The sequence below is a fragment of the Trachemys scripta genome, chromosome 7, assembly GCF_013100865.1.
Source record: "Trachemys scripta elegans isolate TJP31775 chromosome 7, CAS_Tse_1.0, whole genome shotgun sequence".
NCBI classification, from domain to species: Eukaryota; Metazoa; Chordata; order Testudines; family Emydidae; genus Trachemys; species Trachemys scripta.
In genome coordinates this window covers 46355180-46377044 of record NC_048304.1, presented here as the reverse complement: position 1 = coordinate 46377044, position 21865 = coordinate 46355180, and the positions used below count along the sequence as shown (strand labels likewise).

The window sequence follows — 21865 nt, the reverse complement described above, 5'->3', positions numbered from 1 at the left end:
AGAGATGCACCTTGCTTACCCTCAGGAATGAAATATTGGCTTTGATAACCCACCTTTGGAAAATGGTGGCAGAATTTACAATATTGTCCCTAGTCGCCTGCACCAATCCCGTTAAAAAACCACCTAGACCCTTTGCCCCATCTTGAACACCCAACCCCCACCTGGGCCGAATTCACCATGTTTAGGGTGTTCGCCAAGATGTGTGCTTGCCAAGGGACAGTGAGAAAGTGATTCGTATGTTAAAAGAGATGTATTTTACTGTAATGATTCAATGCTGTGTGTGAACTAACAATCATGCTTCCTTGTATTTTTTCTTGTGCTCCTGCAGATGTGGCCTTTAGGGGAACCCCCTTCACACAGGCAAAGCGTCACCGCCAGATAAGGAAGCGACCAAGGCGGAGCAAGGAGGACATGTTCCGAGAGGTGCCCCAATCCACAGAGGCCGAAAAAAGAGAATGCAGGGAGTGGCGAGAGACCCTGAGGAAAAAATTTAAAATAGAAAGGCAGGACAGAAAGGAGAGCAAGGAGCGCATTTGTAAAGGGCCAAGAGCAGATGATAAAAGTGATGGAGGAGCAAACAGAGATAGTAAAGTCCCGAATCATGCTCCAAGCAGAACACATGCATGCTTTCCCCGCCGCCCCGCAGCCAATACAGACCTGCTTTCCATGTTGTCCCCAAACTCCTCTCACACATTCCTTGAAACTTCCCAGAACATCTCGGTACCCCATTCACTCCACCCCTTCGGACAGCTTCCAAAATGATAGCTGGACTTACACACAGCTACGAGAGCCTACACTGCCCTGCACTCTTATCTCCCTTCCCACCAAGCCTTTTGTTGTTAATTGGTATTTAACAAAAACAAACTCTCTGAAAGATAACCAATCTTTATTTGTCTCCTACACGTGGTGGTTGTTGCTTGTAGAAATACAGTGGCAGTTTGATCATTTGCTGACCTCAAATCCCGGTCAGGAATCATCACAATTTTCATGCAAGGCAGCATGTTAACAAAGCATGGCAGAGTGCTGTATAGAAAGACAAATTACTGGTGCTCATTATCAAAATCTTGCCTCAAAGTCTCCTTCATTTGAATAGTCCCCTGTTGTGCCCCTCTAATAACCCTGGTATCTGGCTGCTCAAATTCAGCAGCCAGACAATCCACCTCCGCACTCCACTCTGTGGGAAAACTTTTCACTCTTAGCCTCACAAATTATGGAGCATGCAGCAGGCTGCTATGATTATGGGAATGTTTTCCTCATTTAGAACTAACCTGCCATAAAGGCAGCGCCAGCATGCTTTTAATCAACTAAAGGCATATTCCACAGTCATTCTGCACCTGCTCAGCCTATTCTTGAAGCGCTCCATGCTGCTGTCCAGATTTCCCATGCAAGGCTTCATGAGCCATGGGAGTAAGGAATATGCTGGGTCTCCCAGGATCGCTATGGGCATTTCAACATCCCCCACTGGAATCAACTGGTCTGGAAAGAAAGTCCCTGCTTGGAGCTTTCTGTACAGGCCAGTGCACCTGAAGACGCATGCATCATGTACCTTCTGAGACAACCCCGCGCTGATGTCAGTGAAACGTCTGCATGATCCAAAAGTACTTGCAATATCATAGAGAAGTACCCCTTTCTATTGATGTACTCCATCACAAGGTGGTCCGGGGCCAAAATTGGAATATGCATGCCATCTATTGCCCTTTCACAGTTAGGGAATCCCATTGCCGCAAAGCCATCCACTCTTTCACACACATTGCCAAGGGTCACAGTCCTTCATAACAGGATGCAATAAATGGCTCTGCACAATTGCGTTAACACAGCCCCAATGGTTGACTTCCTGACTCCAAACTGATTCGCAACTGCCCGATAGCAGTCTGGATTAACCAGCTTCTACACAGCGACTGTCACACGTTTCTCCACTGAGAGGGCAGCTCTCATTTTGGAGTCCTTGTGCCGCAGTACAGGGGCGAGCTCCACACACAGTTCCTGGAATGTGGCTTTCCACATCTGAAAGTTCTGCAGCCACTGCTCATCATCCGAGACCTGCATAATGATGCAATCCTACCATTCAGTGCTTGTTTCCCGAGTCCAAAAGCGACAGTCCACTATGTTCAGCTGCTCTGTGAATGTCAAAAGTAATCTGATGTTGTTTCTTTCTGATGTCAAAAGTAATCTGATGTTGTTTCTGACGCAGCAGGTCAGGCAACTCTGATTTCTGTTCAGATTTGAAGCTCATGATATATTGCATGACCATCCACGATGTGTTCATAACAATGACCACAACAGTAGAGAGCGGTGCAGGATCCATCCTTTCAGACAGAGATGGCGGGTGCACAGAAAACAGGGGCCATTGAAAAATGCCGCGAAACACAGTCGGAAGCTCATGGAATGCTGGGTCAGAAAGATCTGCATCATGGGACGTTGAGCCTGCACGCATGATGCACTGCGATCCACTCCACCTTCCCACAACTCCTAGCTGCAGAAGGTGGCAAGTAGCTGTGACGTTATTGATATAATCTGGGACCATATAGATCATTGTTGCAACCAAGGTCCTGTAGTGGCACCCAAATCTTGTATAAAGGGGGTCAAATGGGGTGTCTTAGACAAGGTTATGGTTTACTGGTTATGATTATGCTGTCTATATGTGTGTATCAATTTTGTAGTTGAAGTTATGAATATTGGCTCTATACTGTCTGTATTTCAAACTTATGCTATGCTGCTGAGTGACATCCCAGACAAGCTGGTGTTAGCTCTGCCTAGCCTGCTTGATACCCCATTAAGGACCATCAGCTATACAATGGACCCATTGAGAGAAGGCAAATATGCCTTGAGACTCAGCAAAGTATGCAGGGACTGGCCCATGTGACTCCAGACTCCATTTTGCTGTAATTTTCCACAGTAAGGACAAAGAGGTGTTCTTACACCTGGAAAAGACTATATAAGGCTGATGCCTCATCTCCATCTTGTCTTCAATCCTGCTTCTTACCTCTGGAGGGACTTTGCTACAAACTGAAGCTATGAACAACGGACTTATGACCCATCCCAGCTGGGGATGTATTCCAGAGACTTGATTTGAACCTGCAGTTTATTTCTATCGCTGCTGCAAGCCTGAACCAAGAACTTTGCCATTACTGTATGTAATTGATTCCATTTAACCAATTCTAACTCTCATCTCTGTCTTTTTTCTTTGATGAATAAACCTTTAGATTTTAGATTCTAAAGGATTGGCAACAGCGTGATTTGAGGGAAAGATCTGAGTTGTATATTGACCTGGGTCTGGGGCTTGGTCCTTTGGGATCGAGAGAACTTTTTTGTGTATATTGGGGATATTAGTTTTCATAACCATTTGTCCCCATAACGAGTGGCACTGGTGGTGATACTGGGAAACTGGAGTGTCTAAAGGAATTGTTTGTATGACTTGTGGTTAGCCAGTGGGGTGAAACCAAAGTCCTCTTTGTCTGGCTGGTTTGGTTTGCCTTAGAAGTGGAGAAACCCCAGCCTTGGTCTGTAGCTGCCCTGTTTTAGCAATTTGTCCTGAATTGGCACTCTCAGTTGGGTTTCGCCAGAACCGCATCGTCACAGTAGCACAGTGGGATAGCTACCCACAGTGCACTGCTCTCACTGTTGATGCTAGAGCACCAAGTGTAGATGCACTCTACTGACAGAAGGAGCATAGTGTGAACATGCACAAGTGGTGTAATTATACCATTTTTTATTGTCGGCTTAACTTGCGTCAACAAAACTCTGTAGTGTAGACAAGGCCTAAGGGTTGCATAGAAACCACAGCAAGTCTGCAGTCCAACATCAGTTCATTAACTGCAATTATCCATGTTCTTTAATTACACTTAGGCCTGGTCTATACTACCCGCCTGAATCGGCGGGTAGAAATCGACCTCTCGGGGATCGATTTATCGCGTCCCGTCGGGACGCGACAATCGATCCCCGAATCGGCGCTCTAACTCCACCAGCGGAGGTGGTAGTAAGCGCCGCCGACAAAAAGCGGCAGAAGTCGATTTTGCCGCCGTCCTCACAACGGGGTAAGTCGGCTGTAATACGTCGAATTCAGCTACGCTATTCACGTAGCTGAATTTGCGTATCTTAAATCGACTCCCCGCTGTAGTGTAGATGTACCCTTAGAAAGCGAGAGGTGCCATTCTGCAACAAATGTTTAAACAGAAATGAGTGTGCAGCTTGCATGTGACTAAAAAGGTCTGGTCAATGACTTTAGAAAATGATCCAAGTCAGCTTTAACATAGAATGGCAATGAGATTTCAAATCAAAAGGCTTAGCTAACAGAATTCCTGCTCTTTAAATCAGATCTTTCACATCATTTATAAAACAAAAATAAACAAAGAAGGACTTTTCTCACGTACCAGCTAATCTATTTCCTCTGTGTGGCAATCGTGTAAATTGCAATGGCTCCCTGAAGCAGCAATAACTGATATTTCTCTATTCATGGTTTTGGGAGAAGAACGGTGTGGCTTGGAAGCATGGATTGTTTAGGACTTCATATCTTTGTAAGGAGAATATTGCAGATTAGAAAATGGGATTAGTTGTAGACTCATACCTTTAACAGGAATAATAGTGCTATAAGATTCATTTTGGGTAGCTGTCTAGGTTGAAATGAAATATGTAATGGCAATTCTCAATAGCATAGCATGAGTGTCTCTGCTTATGTTACTTCTCTCAACAAAATTGGGTCTAATTTCCAAAGCTAGGTATTAGTTGTTACTGAGCATATAAAGTTTATAGAATTCATCTAGCCATTTACTGCAATTTATTTTTCAGTGAAATGCCTTGAAAATGCTTTTGAGTGTGAAAAATGCTACATTAAACCAAATTATATTCTTCTGTATTTTATCAGAAAAATATACCCAATGGCTCCTTTGTCCCTCCACTGGAGTTTTTCCCCCTCTCTGTTTATGAAGCCTCAGGTTCAGAAAACAAAACCTGATCAAGCTATAAACCTAGTAAGCTTTGACAACTTCACTTATATGAAAATGAAAGCCTCTATCCTCTAACCTAAAAATGCCACGAAAAGCTGCTATAACTATATATTGGTTTTGTATATGTACCAGAAATTGAAAAATGTACTGCAGAACGTTTGAAAATCGCTAATGTTCATCCTTTGTTTTAATGGCTTTAAGCTGAAAATATCTTAAAAAATATGAACTACTCTAGTTTAGTGTAGCTGGCATCTATTAGAGTAAGGAGGAGATTTTTGCTGAAGGGATTTTCATGTTCTCTGTTGAAAGGGTTTACCATGATGTTCTGGCCACAAAGTAATCATACCTTATAGTTAACAGTCTGCATTTATGTAGCACTTTTCATTAGAGGATCTAAAAAAATTTTAAGTACATTTACAACGACCTTTTGAGGAAAGGAATGATTATTATCCCTATTTTATATATGGGAAAAATGAAGTAAAGAGATTACATGACTTGTTCAAGGTCATAGAATAAGCTAGAGACAGAAGAGTAAATAAAACCTTGAAGTCTTGACTCTCAACATCAGTTTACAGAGTGGCCAGCTTTCTCCAGCTTTGCAGCCTTCTGAAATGGACTTAATACATCGATGTCCATTTGGGGGGAAAAAAGCAGCTTAGTTCAGTTGGTATTTGTACCTTAGATGCACCCAGCTTTCTGAATAATTGAGGAATATTTCAGTAAAAAGGAGTATTTACCCAGGGAGTCTTTACAGGATTTTTTTAAGTAAAAGTCCAGTCTTTCATGGCCTGCAAAGCCAGGCGATCAAGGACTATCTGTATATTAAAAACCTAACAGGTGTGTCTGTTTATACCCAACTGTTGAAATGGCCTATTTATGTAGAGCCCGATCCTGTGAGCTACTGAGCCCCCTCTACACCATCTTAAGTCACTGGGACTCAGCAATAGGAAGTGATAGCATTTTACAGGATTGGGCCCCTATATGCTATAAAAGAATGCCTGGTGCTCATGGAGAGACAGTGGGGTAGAATGGGCAATCAAAATATATTTGTTTTTCTGGTTCTGAAACAAACAAACCAAAACAAACAAACAAGAAACAATCAACCCAGACCATGCACCACATGTAAAAATTAGGGTTCAGATCCTCAGCTGGTATAAATCAGCATATCTCGGTTTTGATCTTAGGCAGCCTGATTTTGCCACTCTTATATTGAGTAGTAACTTCATCCATGAATAGTCCAATTGAAATAAATAGAGCTACGTAGTATGGTAATTTTCCAAATATGTAAGGATGACAGAATCAGGACTATGGTTAGCAGTATGATCATAAATTGTGGATCTTTTGAGCCTCACTAGATTCTTCTTGTAAGAAATCACAATTAACTATAATCCGTATGATGTATAGGAATACTTAAGCAAACGTTTCTCTTATACTATATCATGCTATATCTGATTTATAACTACTCCCTTGTTCTTCCAATCACCACTGAAAACCTGTTAAGGGTCTACTGGGCCTGATTTGCATTTACACTAAGGATGCTTTTCACTGTTTTGGCAGTGAAAGAATCCTTAAAGTTGGTGTAAATATAATTTGTCATACTGTAAATGAGTATCAGGTCCTATTCTTTCCTAAAAATGTGCATGAGACTATATTAATGTTAATAGGAACAATGTGAAAGTAGAAAGGGGACACACAACATCTATTATTATTTATTCTTTGTATTAAAATATCATTATTGGGATTAGTACATGCATTTTAACCCGTGGTGATCACTCTGGATTTTGGTAAAGAAAATGGTCAGGCTGTATTTCCCTCTGCTTCTGAGGAAAACTAGGGAAAGACAGAATGTCACATTAATCTGCTTTCTAATAACAGATATTTGGACCTGTGGATCCAAAGGAATTAATACAATGTCTTTTATAAATAGATTTATAGAGCCAGCGGGATATACCTACACAAATATTTGTATTTAGTGTCATGGTTTTGCTCCCAGATTAATTTGTAGAAAGTTGACCACTCTATTTCCTCTCCTTCAACAAGATTTCTTTTTCATACTGATAGAATCATGCAATCTTTAGGGTGGGTAAGGCACACTAGTGGATGATCCAGCATATGCCCTTGCGTAAATAAATGATTGGTTTCATTATCCCTCCTGTCCTGGTTAGATAGGTTTCTTTTTTATCCTTGAATATCAATCAATGATTCCAGAAACTTCCTTGACAGACTGTTCCATTTTTCTCTCTGTTTTTACAAACAGATTCTTCTAATATTTTACCTAAATTTTCCTTGCTCCATCTTAACCCTTACTTATTTTCTTTTTTCTGACTAACGAAAATGATTGGTCTTCATTCTCTTTGTAACACTTACTTACAATTTTTTATAAAATTGTATGCTTTTTTTATTCTTGTTAACCCTCTTCCCATAATTGTGCTCTGAGCAGCTGACAAGCCCTGTCATATCCTGTTATTGATGTTTCTCTTGCCATGACTTAGTGAACATTCAAAGCATTGATGCCCAAAGCTTTCTAAGCAGTGATACTGATTCATCCTGTTATACTTAGCAACTCTGTCTGGAATACATTAGTGTGAAGAAATATCGATAATACACTGATAATGCCCATCTGTTACCAAAGCTTCCCCACAATGTTATTATGGTTTCAGAGTTACAGCCGTGTTAGTCTGTATCCGCAAAAAGAAGAACAGGAGTACTTGTGGCACCTTAGAGACTAACAAATTTATTAGAGCATAAGCTTTCGTGGACTACAGCCCACTTCTTCGGATGCATATAGAATGGAACATAATGAGGTTGATGGAAATCCATTCTATATGCATCCGAAGAAGTGGGCTGTAGTCCACGAAAGCTTATGCTCTAATAAATTTGTTAGTCTCTAAGGTGCCACAAGTACTCCTGTTCTTCTTATTATGGTTTGTTACTTTTACCAATCCCCAACATTCCATGAAAAAAACATGAAGTAAAGATGGGAAAAAAATCAAGCAATAAGCAGAAATTACACAGAAAAGCAGAAACTTACACCCAACTATCTTCATCTCTGCATCAGAAAGAAAGAGGAGAAAATGAAGGAAAAGTAAAGAGAGGAACCAGGACGATTAGAAAGGAGAGAGAGAGAAAAGAGAAAGAAACATCACTCACAAGTAAAAGATGAAGTATGCACTTTTCATCAGAGAATCAAAGTAAAAGACAGAATTCGTATCAGCACATGGGGAAGGGAAGAGATGTCCTTTGGGAAACTGACAAACACCATGCCTATGCAATAGATTTCTGATAGCAAGTTCTGTATACAAATAAAGTTGCAATCCAAAAGGCAAGCAGCACATGCCTCATTGCTTTTATCTCTGGGGAAAGGTAAAATTATTGTTAGGATTAAATGCACGTTCTTAAATCCAATAGCAATTTAGAAAGAAACTCCATAAGGCTGATATGACTGAATCTCTTCTGATTAACAAGGATACAGAAGAGCATTAAGTTCACCAGGATGCTCTTCTCAGATCACAACACAATGAAAATCTCAGAACTTCTAAATTTAACATTGAAACAGACATGATTGTCCAAAGAGACTTTAGCAATGCTCTGCACAGCTATGCAGGACATATGCATGACTTGACTGGTTCCAGTAATTCTGTTCCCCAACGATTGCTGGATATCTGTCAAGATTCTTGGTCGATGGGGGAGAGGTTTATTAGAAGAATCCTCACCAGTGCCATTAAAAAAGCCAGGGAGAAAGAGGGGAAACTAGGAGAAAAGTAGTAACCTTAGAATTTTAATGTTTGGATGTCTGGGGGCAAAGGGAACTTGCTGACTCCTCATAAAAAAGGAAGAGAAAAGAATGTTAAAGTTCATTTGAAATCGGTTTGAATACATTAGAGTTATTTGCTTTCTTTTGACAGTTTTTGGCTTAACAGTCTGATCAGTGTATATGAGCAACATTAGGTGACACAGCCTCTACATGGTTATTAATCCTCTTTTGACCGTCTCCTTTTGAAAACATGCACCTAATTGCAAAGTATGATTCTGATAGAAACCTTTGAGCTCACTGCTAATCGTTTCAGAAAGAAGAAACCTTGTCTTTAATAACACAGCAACAGCTCTGAAGTAAAGCAGGGAGAAATCAGTCTGAAAGAGAGAGTTAACAAATACGTGGACATGCTCAAGAGCTACCAAAAGCACACAAAAGGTTTTGACTTGGTAACCAGTAGTCTTTTCTAAATCACTGAAAATACAAATAAAGTTGCCAGAAAATGAAGACTTTTGAATTTGACAATGATAACATTGGAACCAAAGATTATGTAATCTTTATTCTCATAGTTCTTCTAATTCAATCCTGATTTATACTATCTCTGGTTCTCTAATACTGGACTTCTTCTAAACAGAGTCTATCAATTGTGTCAAACTGCATGAGATGGATAAATATCTACTATGGAATGGCTGAGATCAAACATATTTTCACTTGTAAAAACATATATCTCCAGAGGTGAAGGGGCACTAACCTGTATCATTGAAATGCCCTTATTTTTTTTAGTATACTGATTTTGCTGATGGAGAGCTGTCCAGATAGTTTTTGCATTATGCATCACTTCACATATGACTGCTTCTTTCTTCCTACCCCACTTACACTGTGGTCATGTGCTCCTTTATACCTCCTCTTCGTCTGTGCACGAACTCTTCAAAGAAGGGTACTGGTTGTCAGGGAGTGTCCAATGTGCTTTTCTCCATTTCTGACATACCTGAGCCAAATTTTTCAAATGTGAGTGCCTAACGTTAGACACCTAATTCCATATTTAGGCACCTAAATATGAGGCCTAATTTTCGGATATGCAGAACATCTGCAGCCACCATTGGATTTAACAGAGTTCTGGTGGTCAGCACCTCTAAAAAGAAAGAAACAATAATTGACAGTCCTTCAAGATGACTGTCCATGTAGGCCCACACTTCGGGGAGATGCACACCCCTGGTTCACAAGTATGGACATTCTAGTAATCACTATCTGATGAGGCTTTGGTTGCACCCAACCTCTATCCACTCACTAATAATTGCCCCAACTGCCCCTCTGCATCCTTCTTTTAATTCAGGAATCCTTAATAAGAGACTCCAAATAAGTGGCAAGGGGAGTGTGAATCCATATCCACAGTCATCTCAAAGAACCACAGTTACTCTGGTATGTAGCTGTTTTTTCTCCTTCAAGGATTGACAGTATGGATTCCCACTCTAGGGAGATTAACAAGCAGCAGGAGGTGTCTCTGAGGAGCATTAGCTGAAAAGAGAGAGTGCAGGACAGGCTCTTTTGAACTGGGCAGCAGATCTAGAGGCCAAGTCAAGGGCGTACAGCTGAATATGGAGCTGAAAGTCACAGCCTTGCATATCTCAACGATGGAAACACCGTGAAGGCATTCTGTAGAAGCTGCTTTTAGTTTAATATTCCTGATGTCTCCCAGTGGCTGAACACCAGCAAAGTCACAACAATAATGTACCCATAATCTTACTCATTTGGACAGCTTTTGTGTTGAAATGGACTGACTGCTAGACTAACCACCTAAGCCACAGTCTAGAAAATTTGTAGACTGAGTTGATACTACTAGAGGAAACCTCTTTGGCTTAGATTGGGGAAAGTCATTGCATGGAGACTGCTCCCCCTCGATTCCTTTGCGAACAAATTGTCTAAAAGAGGAGAGGCATGGAGGAGGCAGGGCAACCCCCACTTTATGACAGCCCCCAGAGCAGGGCTGGTGCCCCAGGAAGAGCAAAAACAATGAGGGAAGCATTGAGGCCATTGAGCTCTTCTTTGAACCTGCTATACCTTCAGTGGTCTGAAGGAACCAAGGGGCAGTTCAACATACCCAAGAGTGGGGATCCATATGAGTAATTCATGAAGGAGAGTCAGGCCACTTATCCAGGTGTCTAAATATGGATTTAAGCACTGAAATTTCAAAAGTCTGGCCCTGATGTCAACTACAGTAGTCCACTGAGTGGGAGTTGTGATTTTATCCTGATATACAACCTCATGAATAGCAGACTGCAGAGTGATGTGATGCCATCATGCCATTGGACCTGGCTTCTAGAACACAGGTTTAGAATATAGTTAAATAAATGAAATTCTTTGGCATGCTCTTAAGCCAAAAAATATCTTCAGTAAATTCACTAAAAATACATTCACATTAAATGTGTGTCAACTAATTAAATTTCATTAGCTTAATTCAGATTTATAAATTATTTTTTTTGTGATCAATAAAACACAATTTTAATTTGAAATTATTTCTTTTTTAATTGCCATGTAATTATCACAATATAGAATTTGGGGGTTAGCATCCTTGTGTCCTCATCCTCCTCTCTCACCCATTTTAATGCAAGAAATCCTGGTACTTTCAAGAGTGTTAAAATATATATGGTTCTAAACAGGGCCAGCTCCAGGTAGCAAGCAGGTGCCTGGGGCGGCCAATGAAGAGGGGGGTGGCACGTCTGGCTGTTCGGCGGCAATTTGGTGGTGGGGCCGTCACTCCCTCTCGGAGTGAAGGACCTGCTGCCGAATTGCCGCCAATCGTGATCGCATTTTTTTTTTTTTTGCTGCTTGAGGCGGCAAAAACGCTAGAGCCGGCCCTGGTTCTAAACTTCTGATCATATCATTTACACTATATTTTCTAAAAATACTTCCCACATAACCTTGGCTGAGCTTTTCACTATGGTTTCTATAAAGACTGCCTGATGAGATTGCACCAACCAAAGATCTCAATGTGTCAGCACAGTTTTTCCATTACAGAAATCCAACATTTCTCCCAAACACTGCTCACACAAAATTTCCCAAATCTAAAAAAGCCTTATTTGGGTCTGATTCGTAATGTGAAGTGAGGGAGTGGCATTTCAAATGCTGGCATATGAAGTTTATGTATGATAGAGAGTTTCTAGGTCAGTTCCTCATTACACTGCATGAATCAGTCTATATGATGCCAACTTTCATGCCCATTGATCATAGAACTGGCCACGTGCTAGTTTGGCCCGTAAATCAACTCAGTAGACTCAAGGCTGCTCTAATTTGTGCCCAGATGACAATGGACCCAAGAGGCTGTTCCGGCAGCCAGGGATAGCTAGAATGCTGCAGTGCTGTGGCCAAGACACCTATTGGAGGATTGAGTGTTGTGTAGAATTAGGGAATTGGGGGAGGGGGAAAATTAGGCAGTTTTACACGCCCTTTGTGCTGTCAAACAATGAAGAAGGGCTATATTAAACCTGAGAATCAGCTCCACAATGTGGAAACTCTCTTGTTTTCCCAGGCTTTTTATTATGGGGAAGAAGGGGTGTGATCACTCTCTGATTCTGAAACAGACAGCTCTACACTTAGACTAGGCAGGGGATTTCTAATTAAAAAAAAAAGAACAAAACAGTCTGTTGAATACATGTTATGTATGTCAATTTAATGCATTCTATTATGGTTCTGTACTGCTTCAGTGAAAAATACTTCAAATTGGCAATAGGTATGCTTTACTGCAATCTGGAATTTGTAATATGGAAATGTCCAAGGCATCTCTTACATTATTGTCCATCCTTGAGTGAAAAACCATCCTAGTTATCAATGGTTAAGAAAGACTGTGAACAATAGCATCTGCATTTTATAGGCAATCTACCTACCTGGCATTATGACATCGGGGAAACCGAGTTTTCTGGTAACAGACACCCCCCTGTTAAAGATCATGGGGTTCTCCCGTCGAATCTGCTCCATGTCCCCACGAAGAAGCTGTAGAGAAATTATAAGTCCTGCAAGAAACAAAGTTATTTATTTTTCCAGATCCGAGAGTTATAACTCACTCCACATCAAGCTATATGTGGGAAATAATGGCTTGTATTACAGTATGTACAACATGATAATACAGACAGCATTTTTTTATTTGAATAATATCATGTATCTAAATCTGAAGTAATGCTGGAGAAACCGAACTGTTCTAAAGAACCAGCTAGGAGAGTAGTGTAATGTTATACAGGACTGTGAATTTGGAAGTAAAAAATTAAACATTGCAGGTTGACTGTAAAACACTTATGAGGTACTGTGTTTTTTTTCCTGATACGCACTAGGCTAGAACCACTTGGGAATAATAACGTAAGCCTTTATCTTAATTACCACATCAGTACAATGCTATAGGATTTCCTTGAACTGTCTCAGCCCAAGTGGTTAAAGTTTCGCAAAGTTATGAGCAACTGTAAACAGAATCTTATAACAAGAAGTGTTGGGTGACCTTACCTATAGGTGGCATTACAAACTCTACCTATAACATAACCCTGCTTGCTAACTGCTTCATTTGCCTTCAGTTGTACCTAGTGCCCTTTATGCTAATGTGAATTATTGCGAATTCAGTGACAGCATATTTGATATGTAAACAACTGAAATCCAGAAGAGATTAGGATTTAAACCTCAATGGGGTCCTGATGAATTATAAATTTATTTTGCAACAAAAGCAAAACTGCCTGTACCTTTAAATGACTGTACATTAAGGGTAACACATAGTAGCATTTGGAATGAAATAGCAATTGCATTTCCAAATTAGCTATCTATGGCACTTATAAACTGAGGTGGCTGACAGGATAAGGAGAAAGATTAATTTACTCAGCAAATTACAAATTTATCTTTAATAGATTTATTTAATTTAATAAATCTGGACTCAGAATACAGTAAGAACTCTGCCAAGACAACAACTCCCTTTGGCCTTATATGAAGCACTCTGCACTGCAACTATCAGAGCTAGTGTTCATGATAATTAATCTTCAGGTATAAATGCACTGGTCTCTCTCTGGAAAAATCAGATAAGTATCTAAAAGAAGTGCAATATTTATCCCTTCACATATAGATTCATGGTATCCTAAGATGAGCATGTCTCAGGTATGTGTCACTGCGGGAATCTTCATGGGAATACTTAGGTGGTATGATCCAGCGTAATCAAGAGAGATTCTAAATAAAGTTTTGACTCCTGTACAAATCCTTCAGCTCTTGTGGAACTTCCCTCGATTTCTATCTAGGAGCACTTAACAAGAAACGTTGCTCCAAATGGATATATAAAATATTTTTGCCAGTGCAGTTAGCTGCTGATATTGTACACTTCCCTTGGCTACTGGTTTTCATAAGCAAGGGTAAAATGCCGAACAAAAGTAAGAGTGGCCACGAATGAAAAATCAGATAGCCACTAGTTGCCGCCACTTTGAACTACAGACAATGACATTGTACAGATATAATAAAGGAGAGACTTTAATGTGCAGAATCTTTATTATTGCCAATAGTGCATGGGCAGGACAGAGTCCAGATTGACTTTCTGTATCTAGGTCAAATTTGTAGGAGTGGTAGTTAGAGATTTTTTTTAACTTGTAAACTGAAGACATTTTATATGGAAATTATTAAAAAACACAAAATGGAACCCCAAAATGCCATTTTCAGAGAGTCAGTTTTCAGAGTTGTAATGCAGTATAAATCTTTACCTGACAAAGTACTAACACCAGCACAAATAAACAAACAACTAGAAAGAATGTATGATAATTGGCAATGGGCTAAGTGTCACAGCATATCTTGTGGAACTTCTCTGCCCACAAAGAATTCTCAGTTTTATCAAGCTACACTTTAAGGGTTCTCTGGCCAAAAAAAATAAAAATAAAAAATAATTACCATAATTTGAGCTGGGTGCTGTGTACTTGGTACTGGACTTGCGGATAATGTTTTCATGGATCTGATACCATTCATTTTCATTGTTGCACCTAAAATAAAAGGGACACTAGTTAAAGTTACCTGCTCTTTTTTTATCCAAATGATAAAAAGAGAGAAAGGTTTTACTGCATATGTTGTATGATTCTGTTTTGTGGGAGAAATCCAACATAAGCCTCTTTTTAACAGACAACAATGGGACATTGGACCAGAAGGGAAACCAGTCTTGTCTCATCTTCCAGTATTAATCTCTTTATCTTGGACACTTTTGAGCCTGTGGTGACTTCTGTAATTTTGTGAAGAGTTTCACATTGCACATTATGATACAGTGGGGGAAAGTTCGCACATGTTTTAATTGAATTTTGAAAAAAAAAAGATCAATTTAATCCTAAAATTAATTGCTGCTATTTATTACTCTTTCACATTGGGCAACAAATCAAGTTACATCTCAGAACTTAAAACTGGGTAATTGAAAGGTGAAATGACAAAGAGACTCTTGAGTATTTCAGTTATTTGCAAAAAGTCTTATGCTAAACTATGTTGAACAGACTATCTAGCAATATAAGACAAATCCAAAAAACTATGGGATAAACAAAAATCTACAGAGAAAGAGAGAGTTTCTTTTGCTGGGATTGGGGAAAGGGTTTCTTCCAATTATTTATCTACCTTCAGCCCCCGTGCATATGTAATTTGAATGAGGTCCTGCAAATACTATTACAGTATTGTATTTATAAAGTCAATATAACTAATATATTTTCAAAAAGTTTCCAGAATAGCAGTTACAATATGTTTACTCATCCATCACTAGTACATAAGTTAAGTCTATTTTTTTGATTGATAAAACAGTCAACTATTGATGTCAGTCCAGATGATGCACTGGTAATTTGTTCTATGAATAAATGTTATTTAACAATATTCATCTAAGATAGCCAACTGGACTGATCTTTAATAGTACAAACCATCCAGACACATTTCTTAGCTAGTATTAGCTAGAAATAATGTCTATGAGCAGGGTACGTTCTGAAATATTTTCTAACCAATACATCTTGGCCATGGTACTAGCTGCTTCAGATTTTATTGCCGAATGACTATATAATAATGCATAATATATATAAAAGGATGTGTAAAAGATGATGTCTCCTGTTCTCATTTTTACAGATTATCGATTTTCCACTTTTTACAGTTAGCTTTTCTATGTCCCATCCCGCTTCTGACCTTTTCTTCAACTTTGTTCTCTCAAATAGTAACTTAAAAATGAATGTTAATAATGAGTAATTAGAAAGGCAACTAAGCCCTGGTCTAAACTACAGGGTTAGGTCCAATTTAGCTGTGTTAGGTCGATTTCATACACAAGCAACCCCATTCCATTGACTTAAAGGGCTCTTAAATTGACTTCTGTACTCCTCCTCGACTCCTTCCTGGGTCGAATTTGGAGTAGTGTGGACGCAAATCGACGTTATTGGCCTCAGGAAGCTATCCCAGAGTGCTCCAATGTGACCGCTCTGGACAGCGCTTTCAACTCTGATGCTGTCATAAACATACAGCTAAGGGTAGCATAAACTAAAACGGTTACTTACCTTTCTGTAACTGTTGTTCTTCGAGATGTGTTGCTCATATCTATTCCAGTTAGGTCTGTGCGCGGGCTGCATGCACGGATGTCAGAAACTTTTACCCTAGCAGCTACGGGCCGGCTGGGGAGACCCCTGGAGTGGCGCCAAAATGGCGATCTATATAAGCCCCTGCCGGCCTGACCCCCCTTCAGTTCCTTCTTGCCGGCTACTCCGACAGAGGGGAAGGTGGGGGGGACTGGAATAGATATGAGCAACACATCTTGAAGAACAACAGTTACAGAGAAGTAAGTAACTGTTTTTTCTTCTTCAAGTGATTGCTCATATCAATTCCAAAAAGCAGCCACGACCGCCATGCAGTTGGTAAAGACGCAGGGGGCTGTGCACAAGTCTTGCTCATCATGAAACGGAGGAAACATCTGTGAGGCGAAATGTGAAAGTACGCGTCTTTCATATCGAGGGCGGCATACCAGTTTCCCGGATCCAGTGAAGGGATGATAGTGGCTAAGGAGACCATACAGAACTTCAAGTTGACGAAGTACTTGTTGAGCTCCCTGAGGTCCAGAATAGGTCTTAGGCCTCCCTTTGCCTTGGGGACAAGGAAGTAGCGGGAGTAGAAACCCTTGTCCCTGAACTCCTGAGGAACTTCCTCCACTGCCCCTAGGACAAGGAGGGATTGAACCTCCTGGATGAGAAGTTGCTCGTGAGAAGGGTCCCTGAAGAGGGACGGGGAAGGGGGGTGAGAGGGCAGGATGGAATGGAAATGGATAGAATATCCCGTCTGCACCTTGCGGAGGACCCAACGGTCCGAGGTAATATGGGAGCAGGCATGGTAGAAACGGGATAGATGATTTAGAAAGGGATAACTGTCCGGGGTAAGAACTGGTAGTCCGTCCTCTGGCGCACCTTCAAAATGGGCACTTAGGGCCCGGGGGTGGCTTAGACTGCCCTTGACCTTGTCCAGAGGGGGGACAAGAGGGTCTACATCGAGAAGGGTCCTGCCTCGGTCTAGGAGGAAAAGGACATTGCTGGGTGGTCTGAGGCCTAAAGGGCTTCCTCTGGTTACCCGGAGTATGCATACCTAAGGACTTAATGGTGTTTCTCGTGTTCTTTAAGGTATGCAGGCAGGAGTCAGTTTGATCCGCAAACAAGTCCTGGCTATCGAAAGGGAGGTCTGGATGGTATGCTGAACCTCGGGTGGGAGGCTGGAGGACTGAAGCCAGGCATTCCGCCACAAAGCGATTCCCAACGCCAGGGTGCGTGTAGCCGCAGCATTGAGGGAACCCTGGAGGGAGGTCCTGGCAACCAATTTGCCCTCCTCAGCAATGGCCCCCAGTTCTGTACGAGCCTCTGCCGGGAGAAGATCTTGGAATTTGAGGACCGCAGACCAAGAGTTAAAATTGTACCGACTGAGGATCGCCAGCTGGTTAGCGATCCGCAGCGAGAGAACCCCAGTAGAATAAACCTTTCTCCCAAAAAGGTCCAGCCATTTTGCGTCTTTTGATTTGGGAGCAGGCCCTTGCTCGCTCTGTCTCTCCATGGCATTTACTACGTCTACCGAACATGGGGCAGGATGGGTAAAAAGGTATTCATAACACCTGGTGGAGACAAAGTACTTTCTCTTTACCCCCTTAGCTGTGGGGGGAATGGAGGCCGGGGTTTGCCAGAGAGTCTTTGCATTGTTTTGGATGGTTTTATTCATTGGGAAGGGCCACACTGGAGGGCCCTTCCGGGCCTAGAATGTCCACCAAGGGGTCCTCATCCTCCACAATCTCCTCAATTTGGAGGTTCATATTGAGGGCCACGCGCCTCAACAATTCTTGGAGGACCCTAAAGTCCATCGGGGGTGTCCCAGACGTGGACATACCAGCCACAGCCTCATCAGGGGAGGACGAGGATGACTCCACTGGGAGGGCCGGTGCGGATGTAACATCCTGATCGGACATGGGTGGCTCCTCCTGGTAGCCTGGGGAGCTGGGGTAGCCTCTATCGCAGGCGCTGGCTCCACAGTTTGTTCTGGGTCAGGAGGAGGGCAGCTGAGAGTTGCCTCAGGAGGCCTGGCGCTTGAGCGAGATGGCGACCGGGCAACTGGGGGAGCGCCCTGGGCTTGATGGTATGCCCAGGGTGTCCAAAATTGCCACTGGGGTTGCCAGTGGGTCGCTGGTGGATTTTGGCCGAGGCTCCCTGGGCCAGAATGAGAGATGTCCGAGACCCCTGAGGCTCTCTCCAACCTGCCAGAAGGGGATCGGGACCGCAACGGCCAAGGAGGGGCAGTGCGGGAGTGGATTAAAGCAGGCACCGAGTTTCTTGGAAGGCGAAGGTCAAGCAGAGATCGGCGCTGTGAAGCTGATAGCGACCACGACTGGTGCCGCGAGGGGGAGCGGTGCCGCGACGGGGAGCAGTAGTGGGCCGTGGACAGGTGCCGTGGCGATAGTTGACAGGGGGATCGGGAACCTGCACCTCGTCAGTCCGAGCGGTGCCACGAAGTCACCGATCGTGACCTGGACCTTGAGTGGGACCATGTTCACACAGTCAAAAGCAACCTCGAGCGGGACCAGCTCTGAGGTTCGAGACCGCGGGACCAGCGCCGCGAGTCAGAGCGGTGCCATGAGTCAGACCGAGACCTGGGGCGGTGCTGGGACTCAGAACGGCGCCGGGACTCCAAGCGGGAATGAGATGCTGGTCTGAGGGCTGCCTGGAAACCGAATTCTCGGTATAATAGGCAAAGTGCGATCTTGTATCTAAAGCACATGTGCTGTCTGCTGTGAATTGCTTGATTCATGGTGAAAGAGTCTCCCTTTTGTTCTCAGAAATGGATCATCTTAAATTTTACTCTCCCTTTTTTATCCCCCTGCAGGTGTAAATGTTTCTATGTTCCCCCCATCATCTCCGTCCCTGAGGTTATCGCAGATTAGAAGGTGAAAAAAACGCACTCGCGATGACATGTTTTCCGAGCTCATGCAGTCTTCCCGCAGTGATAGGGCACAGCTGAATGCATGGAGGCATTCAGTGGCAGAGTCCAGGAAAGCATTAAGTGAGAGTGATGAGAAGAGGCAGGATGCAATTCTGAGGCTAACGGGGGAGCAAATGGACATGCTCAGGTATTTGATGGAGCTGCAGGAAAGCCAACAAGAGCACAGACAGCCACTGTACAACCGCCTGCCCTCCTCCCCAAGTTCCATATCCTCCTCACCCAGATGCCCAAGAATGTGGGGGAGGCTCTGGGCACCCAGCCACTCCACTCCAGAGGATGGCCCAAGCAACAGAAGGCTGTCATTCAAACAGTTTTGATTTGTAGTGTGGCTACAATAAGCAATGTGGCCTTGACCTTCCCTCCTCCTCCTCCCCCACCCCACTCTACCCCACCCGAGCTGCCTTATCAGTTATCTACATTTTTTTTAATTAATAAAGAAAGAATGCATGGTTTCAAAACAATATGATGACTTGGGAGCTTGCAGAGCAGGAGCTGCTGAAACCTTGTACATTATGTGTTTCACTGTTCCTTCCACTTTGCTGCTACCTCTTTACTTTCAGAAATTAAGTCACCTAGCAAATGCTACATGAAAACAATCCAAAGAGACTAATGTGAAGCAGTCACACAAGAAAATTAATTGTAAAATATCCAAGTTAAACAGAGACCATTAATAATGTGTTGAAAACATGTATTTTTAATTTCTGATTCAAAATGTTGTCTTCCAGCAGAAATTTACTTCTGGAATTATGACAATCTACATTCATGAATAATTTTTTTAGTGCACAAAAATGTGGAATGAAATCTAATTTTGGAACTGACATGTGGGATGACATCTTTGGAAGATATATGAAAGTATGTCAGGGATGAGTTATGATGTGCTGAGTGTCAATACATCTTGCTTCATCCTCTAACCACTGGAAAAATGGTAATAGCTCAGAGTTATAGGGTGAATAGGTGAGCTGTGCATAGTTGTTTCACTTATGAAAAAAGTCAATTTATAAAAACTTAAATATTACTAAGCATATGTACCTACTTATTTTTTAAAGTGAAATAACTCCTTAATTATTTTTTAAATAGAAACATTAGGGACTGATCAAACTTATCCTGTCAAGAACTTAAAATTGATACAAAGGAGAAATTAGTTACTAGATGAGAATTACAGTGTATATTGGGACATGTGGGGGAGAGGAACTGGCTTTCTGCCAATTTTCACTTCTTTGAGCTATATGATATATAAGGAAGGCTTGAAATGTTTTAATCAAAACAAAACATCCCAAACAACATGTTGTTGATATTGGAAACTCAAGTCTTATATGCCCTTGAACCACAGAAAAGTAGAGTTGGAAGGGACCATAGTGAATAGTCTACGATAACTGGAGAATTAGGCCTTAATCTACGCTAGAAAGAGTTGGCAGGCAAAACTTCTAGTGGAGATGCAGTTTATACCAGTACCCTGAACAAAAGCTGTCCTGGCTGTCATGGTTGCGGGGTGAGCCATACCTTCTATCCCTTTTTGTCCCTGAGGTGACAGGCCTAACATCCTTCACCTCTCTCAAGGATGACCCATGCAGTTTAAACAATCTAGGACAGGATCTCTGGGTGACAGCTTCTCTGTTTACCAACTGTGTTAACATGACAGGCCCAGCTGCGTTTGTCATCTGAAAGCCCTTTTCTTCCAGGAGTCTGTGACAGCAGCTGATTAAAGTGACTCAGAAACAGCTTCTTCAAAACCAAAGTATTATTTATGCACCCAAATATATATATAGCACACAGAGCAAAGGGTAAAAACAATAAAGGCTGATATACACATACCCTTCCCTTAATCTTTCCTTGAAATTTCTGGTAAGTTCCATTCAGCCCAGTTATCTCCACGCATAGTCCCCCTAGCACAGGGGTGGGCAAACTTTTTGGCCCGAGGGCCACATCGGGGTTGCGAAATGGTATGGAGGGCCGAATCGGGAAGGCTGTGCCTCCCCAAACAGCCTGGCACCCGCCCCCTATCCGCCCCCTCCCACTTCCTGCCCCCCTCAGAACCCCCAACCCATCCAACCCCCCCTGCTCCTTGTCCCCTAAGCGCCCCCTCCCGGGACCCCCCACCCCTAACTGCCCCCCTGGGATCCCACCCCCTATCCAACCCCCCTGCTCCCAGTTCCCTGACTGTCCCCTGACCCCTATCCATACCCCCGCCCCCAACATGCCACCTGGGACTCCGACCCCCTATCTAACCCCCCTCCCTGTCCCCTGACTGCCCCCTCCTGGGATCCCCCGCCCCTAACCATCCCCTGGGACCCCACCCCCTATCCAACCCCTCTCCTCCCTGTCCCCTGACCGCCCCCTCCTGGGACCCCCTGCCCTAACTGCCCCCTGGGACCTCCCCATCTGACACCCCCCCCCAGCCCCTTTCGGAATGTGGCCCTGCGAACATGGGTGGAGGACTCAGTAGGAGCAGGGGCAGCCGGAGAGAAGCGGCGGTTTCCCCTTCAAAGTGCTGCTTCTCTCTGGCCGGCTGCGCAGCCGCCCGGTGCTCCTCCTGAGTCCTCCAGCCGCATTCACAGCGCTCCTGCCGCCCGCAACTCCCACCTGCTCCCCTGAGGCTGCGGGTGAGCCTCCCTCCCTGCTCTCTCCTGTCCCTTCCCACCCCCCGCAGGGGCTGTGCCGGTGCTGAGCTGCCCACCTGCGCAATGAGCTGAGG

General features: G+C 42.9%; 1 protein-coding gene across 1 annotated transcript in view; it reads right to left on the bottom strand.

The window, feature by feature from the left end:
• DOCK3 (dedicator of cytokinesis 3) overlaps positions 1–21865 on the bottom strand; it is a 335434-nt gene that overhangs the window by 160925 nt on the left and 152644 nt on the right. The window contains exons 8-9 of the mRNA XM_034775725.1: positions 14596–14684; positions 12579–12704 (exon numbers count right to left, since the gene is read on the bottom strand). Of these exons, the coding sequence (XP_034631616.1) occupies positions 12579–12704; positions 14596–14684 (215 nt within the window). The remainder of the gene's footprint in view (positions 1–12578; positions 12705–14595; positions 14685–21865) is intronic.